Source organism: Cajanus cajan, chromosome 7 (genome assembly GCF_000230855.2).
Source record: "Cajanus cajan strain Asha chromosome 7, NIPB_CcT2T_4, whole genome shotgun sequence".
Taxonomy (NCBI): Eukaryota; Viridiplantae; Streptophyta; class Magnoliopsida; order Fabales; family Fabaceae; genus Cajanus; species Cajanus cajan.
In genome coordinates this window covers 46,752,436-46,761,359 of record NC_138523.1, presented here as the reverse complement: position 1 = coordinate 46,761,359, position 8,924 = coordinate 46,752,436, and the positions used below count along the sequence as shown (strand labels likewise).

General features: G+C 30.3%; 1 protein-coding gene across 1 annotated transcript; it reads left to right on the top strand.

Annotated features, from left to right (window-relative positions):
- The first annotated feature begins 5,341 nt into the window (after positions 1 to 5,341).
- On the top strand, positions 5,342 to 6,853 carry LOC145949576 (ATP-citrate synthase alpha chain protein 2-like). The gene is made up of 5 exons (XM_083059863.1): positions 5,342 to 5,641; positions 5,755 to 5,869; positions 6,022 to 6,103; positions 6,354 to 6,449; positions 6,543 to 6,853. Exons 1-5 carry the CDS (start codon positions 5,524 to 5,526, stop codon positions 6,693 to 6,695), a joined length of 564 nt encoding a protein of 187 aa, XP_082915989.1. The 5' UTR covers positions 5,342 to 5,523; the 3' UTR covers positions 6,696 to 6,853.
- Positions 6,854 to 8,924: the final 2,071 nt, after the last annotated feature.

The window sequence follows — 8,924 nt, the reverse complement described above, 5'->3', positions numbered from 1 at the left end:
CTCTCACAGGTAGAGTTGTTACCATTGCCTATATATGACGACTCACCTTACCCTTTTTTTAACCCACAATTGTCTCTAAAAGAGTATGTTGTTTTTTTTGTCCTTAAACATACATCGTATTTTTTTATGTGGGATCGGACCAAGGTTGTATGTGAGCCAACCCATAATACAAATTTCTTTTAGATAATTAACGATTAACATTTGCTCATAAAAAATAAAAATAAAAATAAAATATTTTACACCAATCAACTGTTCAGTAAGTTGTTTTCGTTAAACAAGACTTGTTACCGGAGTTTCTTTTTCAATACAATCACTTCTTATTGACAAAGACGTGAAATTGAAGTTTTTGTTTGTAGTTTTTGACTTGTAATATTGTATTAGTGGTTGGTTAAAAAACTATTTGTCTCTTTGTTACTTTTAGTTCATCTTATTGTCCTTGTTACTTATATGTATCTTCCACAATTAGATTCTTGTCATGTTTTCTTAAAAAAATTTATATCATTTATTTATTAGAATAACAAATATGAGTTAATTAGGTCATAAAAGCAATCCCTATATTTTATGAATCAAGTTGGCTAATTAAAAATAAATCTTAAATATATTTATAATCCTTAATAAAATGAGTGACTTTTGATTTTAGAACTTCTAACTTTTTTTCTTTGATTTTCATCTTTCAAAAAGTTTAAATAGTTGTTTTTAGTTTATGTTATTAGATAATATTAATTAACTGATTATGCAATTAATAAAATATTGAGCGACTACTTCACATGATCACAAGTATTTATAGTATCATGTCATAATGTGATTATTCTAAAAGTTTTTTTTAATACTAAAATAAATATTATTTTTCATTTGGGACAAAATTAGTAATTTCAAATGATTAAGGAATATAAATAATATATATATATATATATATAATTTCTATATTTTAAATACGAACCTTTATCTTGCATAAGGGTATTTTTAGGATTTTTTTAATGAGAGCATTTGTAAGAATTTGTTTAACTTCTAATTTAATTCAATTTTTATTTATAATAATTATTTATAAATTAAATATTAATATTTTAAAATAAATTATCAATAAATAAAAATAATTTTTTGTTACAATATAAATTATTTATCATAAATCTAAAATATAATTCATGTATTAAAAAATATTTATATATACTAATTTTAAATATAATTTATATACTTAAATATAATATTTATTTATATAATTTATTATAAAATTTAATTATATAATAAACAAGTCTATGTATTGTAAAAACTAACATACTAATATATATGTATATTAAATATATTTTTAATCTCTATAAAATTAATAAATTTTGATTTTAGTTCCTGTAAAATCATTTCTTTATTTTTTATTCTTATAAAAATTTTTAGGAACTAAAGACATATTTAAATATACATATATATATATATATATATATATATATATAACAAAAATAAAATTTGTTCATATTAATGAAATTAAAAATATATTTAAATTTTAAAAAATAGATCAAATTTAAAATTCGCGTACTTAATGTTTTCAAAATAAAACCAAATACTAAATTGGTCAAAATATTAATCCAAATTTCAATAATTATGATTCAATTATTGTCTAATTATGATTCAACCGGTATCAATAAAATAATTACAAACAAATAGTATTAGAAAAATATAATATCATCATTTTAGACTACTAAAAACTGTAAATAAAATGCCATTATTAAACAAACTTTTCCTTCTTATAAATGTTATAAAAGGAAGAAAAATAGAGAGAACAAATAAGACAATGTAAGATAGAGAAAATAATCTAACTGGTGTATTATCTTTGGGAGAGGACTAACCTATTTATAAGTACATGTGGTAACTGAACAATTACAAATAAAGGGAATAATACATAACATAAATATAAATGGTAATGATTGATAATGAATATTGGCATCCAATAATTAAGCAACTAATTATTATTCATAACACTCCCCCTTGGATGTCCAATATTTAGAATGTGTCTCGTTAAAACCTTATTAGGAAAAACCCTATGGGATAAAAACCTAGTGAAGGAAAAAGAGTACATCATTCATAAATATTTATTTCTCCCCCTCATGCATACAATCTTTAAGACGATGGAGTCCAATCTTGTGTATCAATTGTTCAAAAACTTTTCTTGGAAGTGACTTTGTAAAGAGATCTGCTAGGTTGTCACTTGAGCGGACTTGTTGAACATTTATATCACCATTCCTTTGAAGATCATGAGTAAAAAAGAATTTAGGTAGAATATGCTTTGTTTTATCTCCCTTTATATATCCATCTTTCAATTGTGCAATACATGTAACATTATCTTCATATATAACTGTCGATGTTATTTTTCTAGAAGATAAACCACAAGTTTCCCATATGTGTTGAATCACAAATCTTAGCCAAACATATTCACGACTTGCCTCATGTAATGCTAAAATTTCTGCATTGTTAGATGAAGTGACTGATATGGTTTGTTTTACAGATCGCCATAAAATGGCTATACCACCACTTGTAAACAAATATCCTGTTTGTGATTTACCATTATGAGGATCTGACAAATAATCTGCATCTACATAACCATTTAGTTCTGGTTTGGGAACATTTTAATATAATAACCCCATATCCATTGTACCTCTAAGATAACGAAGGATTTGTTTAACTCCATTCCAATGTCTTTGTGTAGGTGAAGAACTATATCTTGCTAACAAATTAACAGCAAATGCTATATCAGGTCGTGTATAATTATTAATTAGCAGGGTACATTAGTGCTCCTATAGCACTAAGATATGGTACTTCGGGACCAATTATTTCTTCACCCTTTTATTGGGGTCTAAATGGATCTTTGTTAACATCTAAAGATCTTACAACCATGGGAGTGCACAATAGATGTGATTTGTCCATATAAAACCTTTTAAGCACCCTTGTTATATAAGCTTCTTGATGCAGAAGAATTCTATTTTCTAAGTATTCAACTTGCAGTCCTAGACAAAACTTTGTCCTTCCTAGATCTTTCATTTCAAATTCTTTCTTTAAGTAATCTATTGCTTTTGAAAGTTCTTCAAGAGTTCCAATAATGTTTATGTCATCTACATAAACTACAATTATGGCAAATTCATTTTCAGATCTTTTTATAAATATACACGGACAAATTACTTTAGCCCATATAGAGACTTATTCAATTTGATCGAATAATCTTCTCTTAGAAATTGCATCTTCAGGCAAATTAAATCCTTCTAGGAGTTTCATATAAATGTCAGCATCAAGAGAGTCATATAAATATGTTGTAACTACATCCATTAGATGTAAATTAAGTTTTTCATGTACAATCAAACTAATTAAATATCAAAAAAAATTTGCATCTACTACAGGTGAATCTCTCTTCAAAATCAATATCGAGTCTTTGTGAAAAATCTTGAGCAACTAGTCTTGCTTTGTATCTCACAATTTCACCATTTTCATTTCGTTTTTGTACAAAAACCCATTTGTATCCAATTGGTTTTACACCTTTTGGTGTATGTAGTATTGGTCCAAAAACTTTTCGCTTAGCAAGCGAGTCTAATTTTGCCTCAATTGCATTTTTCCATTTTGGCCAATCATTTCTTTGTCGACAATCGTTGATGGACTTTGGTTCTTGATCCTCAATATCATTTATTTCATTTAGCGCTATATTATATGCAAACACGTTATCAATATTGACATTGTTTCGATTCCATCGTATTCCATTCATGACATAATTTATTGAGATCTCTTCATTTTCAATAATTTTAGGTACCTGAGTTTCTTCTGGAACTGGAATATTAGTTATGTCAAAGGAATCTTTTTGAGTTTTTACATCCTCAATTTAGTCATTTTGCTCTTTAGCTCCCTTTTTTATTTGAGGATTTTTATCCTTGGAACCAATTGGTCTACCACGCTTCAGGCGTATTTGTGACTCGTTTGTAGTATTAAATTGTCCAACAGGGACTTCGACTCTTATTGGAGCATTAGCTGCTGGTACATATGACTTAGTCACCCTTTTTGGATCTGTGAATACATTTGGTAATTGGTTGGCTAGATTTTACAAATGAATTATCTTTTGAACTTCTAGTTCACATTGTTTTGTACGAGGATCAAGATGAGATAGTGATAATTCATTCCAACTAATATTTTTTTCCAACTGTTTTTGTTCTCCCCCTAATGTTGGGAAAATCAACTCATTAAAATGGCAATCGGCAAACCTAGCCGTAAATAAATCGCTTGTTAATGGTTCAAGATATTTTATTATAGATGGGGATTCATACCCAACATATATTTCCAACCTTCTTTGAGGACCTATTTTGGTTCTTTGAGGAGGGGCAATTGGAACATATACAACACACCCAAAGATTCTCAAATGAGAAATATTAGGTTGTTCACCAAAAACCAACTGTAAAGGAGAGAATTTGTGATAACTTGTTGGCATGATGCGAATTAATATTGCGGCATGTAAGATTGCATGCCCCCAAGTTGACATTGGAAGTTTTGATCTCATGAGTAATTGTCTTGCAATTAGTTTTAAACGTTTGATAAATGATTCTGCACACTACTACAAAAATACTATTTAACATCACCATATTTACATCGAATCTAGTAGAACCGATGTAAATCATAAACGCGATAGCAAACTTGTAAATAAATAGAAAATATAAATATATTTACATCGGTTTTTCTTATGACCGATGTAGAAGTGAAATACGGAGAGTTATTCTACATCGGTTTTGTTTATGACCGATGTAGAAATGGGACCTAATTTTCTCGCGCAGTGCACACTCCCCTTTCACTCATCAGGGACGTATACCTAGCCGCCTCCTCCCACTCCCAATCCCAATCCCACTCCCAATCCCTCTCCTCCATCCATCAAACCCTAAACCTCATGCTGTCCTCCAGCCTCGCCCCCGACGCAGCCACCCTAAACCCTAAACCCTAAACGTAATTATGTGAATCCGATTGGAGGGTCTCACTCCGCTGGAGAACGGAGGCTTGGAGGTGGAAGACGTGAGGAAGGTGCTGTGAGCAGCGCAAATCGAAGCGGTGAAATCGAAGCTGTGGAGGATTCCGCAGAGTTGCATAACGTATTCGGAGTTGGTTCGTTTGTGCAGTGAGAACTGTTCCGATGAGGATCAAGCGCTGAATGTTGCGAAGATGTTCGACGATTCAGCTTCTGTGATTATAATAGGAGATGTCGTGTTCCTCAGACCTGAACAGGTTAATTTCCTTTCCTCTTTTTTTTATTTTCAGTTTTAAATTTTAATTAAAATTATTATTATTCTATTGTTGTGTTGGGTTGCTATGTTTTAATGCGTGAGATGATACAGAGAGGGTGACGGTGGAGAATAAGATGTTAAGATCCCAGATAGGTTTCTCCGCAGTATCGATATTTTTTGAGACAATGCCATATAGATTGAATGAAGGCACGGGATACATTGACATTTCATTGATATATTCATGTCACGCTTTTTAGTCATCTCAAGGTTTTTGTGATGGGAAAATCTTGAAATGTGGTTGGAGAAATCGGCTACACTCTTCAAGCCAAAGCTGATTGTTGCTGGAGCACCTAAATTTCTCAAGGTAGAAATTGAGGAATTTCTCAAGGTGATTTTCGCTCTATTTCAAGGTATATTACAAAACTTGCATTTCCTAACATTAGATATTCTTGTGAAGACAACTTCATTGGTGGTAGCATTTGAATTTAAACATTATTTGTTCCTGTGTTTTTCCTCGTGTTAGATCTGGATTTCACTTTCTTGGAGATGAATCCTTTCACTTTGGTCAATGGAAAACCATATCCTCTCGACATGAGAGGCGAGATAGATGACACTACTGCTTTCAAGAACTTCAAGAAGTAAGTTTCTTCCCTCTAAAGAATATGAACTGTTATTTAAAATTTTAAAGATGAATATCATATCTCTAGACTCTAACTCATCATGTATAAATGAATAATGTATCATAGTAAACAAAAGAAATTTAAACCATGCATGTTATTATTATTTGCAGATGGGGAAACATTGAATTTCCAATGCCATTTGGAAGAGTTATGAGTACCATAGAGTCTTTCATTCATGGATTAGATGAAAAGGTGCACAAATATAATTTTCTCCTGCATCTACAGTCAGATTCACTTCATTTATTACTTTGTCCATAAGCTGCATATCTTAATCCATTTTGCTCCTAACCAGTACTGTTAACTTTTAACACATGGTCTGCAGATCTTCAGGGTCAATTGAACTCCTTGTACTAACCTCTTATCAGTATTGTTAATCGTAACCATGGTGCTATGAATTCTTTTTCTTAAAAGCTTATGATGTTTGTTTATTTTGTGTTCCCAGACAAGTGCATCTTTAAAATTCACGGTGTTAAACCCAAAGGGCCGAATTTGGACAATGGTAGCTGGGGGAGGTGCTAGTGTCATCTATGCTGATATGGTGTGTTTCTATTACTTTAAAAATTAAATTCCTTGCTAAACTCTATCATCTTGTACAATTAAGCCATAGACTTATACTAATTTATTAAAACAGGTAGGAGATCTTGGTTATGCTCATGAGCTTGGAAATTATGCAGACTATAGTGGTGCACCCAAGGAAGATGAAGTCTTGCAGTATGCCAGAGTTGTGATTGATGTAATTAGTTCTTATCTCAAACATTATTGTTGGCATGTTTATTATGGATAAAATATTATTGCTTTAAGTGATCAGCCATTCCTTGTTTCGGTTGTGTGAAAATAGCTTATCAAATGCATGCTACTTTGAAACATGATATAGTGATACTTATATCTATGATAATCTCCTTGCAGTGTACAACTTCAGACCCTGATTTTAATATTACTATTTTTTATTTAATTATCCTTTTAGTTTACATATTTTCATAAATTTTATCATTTAATTTTTATGATTAAAATCATTCCATTTAATCTTTACGCATACCATTTTCGTCCATGTGATGTAATTGCATAAAGCTTTACTTTATAGTCTTATAGATAAATGATAAGAACTAAAAAAAAAAATGATATAAATAGAAATTAAAATGAAACGTGTTTTTTATTCTCTATATTAAGGTCATTATTGTAGCCTTGTTTTAGCTGCCTAAATCAGGAGTCAAAGGCCAATTGCCAACTTTGATCTCAATAAATATATTACTGGAAGAAGAAAATAAGCATATTTTTTTTTTTAAATACAATCTACATCGGTTCTTAAGAAAATCGATGTAGATTTAAGCATAAATCTACATCGGTTCTCCAGAGAACCGATGTAGATTTATGCTTAAATCTACGCTTAAATCTACATCGGTTTTTCAGAACCGATGTAAAAATGTATACTTTTTTTACATCGTTTTATTCTACATTGGTTTTAGAACCGATGTAGATGACTTTATGGAACCGATGTAAAATGTGCATCTTGTAGTAGTGGCAAGTCCATTTTGTGTATGAACATGTGCTACTGGATGTTCAATATCAATTCCAATGGATATACAATACTCATTAAAAGCATGAGATGTGAATTCACCAGCATTATCCAAACGAATTTTCTTAATTGGATAATCAGGAAAATGAGCTCTTAATCTAATTAGTTGAGCTAATAATCTTGCAAACGCCTAGTTGCGAGTTGATAATAAACAAACATGTGACCATCTTGTTGATGCATCAATTAAAACCATAAAATATCTAAATGGTCCACATGGGGGGTGTATTGGTCCACAAATATCACCTTGTATTCGTTCTAAAAATAAGATAGATTCATGCCCAATTTTTGCTGGTGATGGTCTAATTATTAACTTTCCTTGGGAATAAGCGGTACATGAAAAAATATTTGATTGAAGAATCTCCCGGCTCTTCAATAAATGTCCGCATGAATTTTCAATTATTTTTTGCATCATGATAGTCCCAAGATGACCCAATCGATCATGCCAAACCTCAAATTTATTTTGATTTGTAAACTTCTGGTTTACAATAATATTTATTTCAACTGTATTAACATACGTGCAATACAATCCATAAGAGAAAGCAGATAATTTTTCCAATACTTCATTTTTATTCAAGTGGATTTTCGTGATATAAAGATATTCTACATTCCCTTCATTGTTTGTTTCAATATAAAACCCATTTAAACGAATATTCTTGAAACTTATTAAGTTTCTATAAGACTTAGAAGAATATAATGCATTTTTAATATGCAACTTCGTTCCTCCCGGTAACAATATATTAGCTCTTCCGGAGCCTTCAATTATATTTGTAGTACCAGATATGGTACTAACTTTGATTTCTTGCATCACTAAATTTGAAAAGAATTTATTATTCTTGAGAATTGTGTGAGTCATTGCACTATCAGCGAGACACATATCTTCATTATTGATGCTATTGTCAATATCCATTCTTCATAAAATTTAAAAAAATATAAATAAGCAATATGATAAAAGACAACAAGAAAATAATTTCTGGAAAAAAAAAATCTAACAATAATTTGTATATTAAAAAAAATTCATAATCCAATAACATCAAAACATAAGAAATACCCAAAATCTAATAAATAAAATATGAAGAAAAAAAATTATTTCTGAACACTCCCGTCACCAATAAGGTGATCAATTTTTTCGTTTGGATTAGCAAAGAAATCAGCAACATCTAAGTGAGTAACATCCATACGACCATAATCTGAATCACCATCTTCATAAGCAAAATGTGTCTCTATCTTTTTCTTCTTATTAATTGATTCTTGGTAAAGTTCAACAAGATGCTTTGGTGTACGACAATTACATGACCAATGACCCTTGACACCACAACGATAACATTTGTTTTCCTCGTGTTTGTTATCATATCCATCCATTTCCTTCTTATTTTTCCCATTATTTTTTCACTTCTGGTGTGAAAATTTGTTTTTTACCTCATGACCACGACCACGACCATG

Bases quoted from the DNA above. Each gene is read 5' to 3' on its own strand.
- LOC145949576 (XM_083059863.1), top strand. From the start codon at position 5,524: ATGTGGTTGGAGAAATCGGCTACACTCTTCAAGCCAAAGCTGATTGTT. The intron at 6,104-6,353 runs GTGCACAAATAT...TTGTGTTCCCAG, and splicing joins TTCATGGATTAGATGAAAAG to ACAAGTGCATCTTTAAAATT. The intron at 6,450-6,542 runs GTGTGTTTCTAT...TTATTAAAACAG, and splicing joins GTGTCATCTATGCTGATATG to GTAGGAGATCTTGGTTATGC.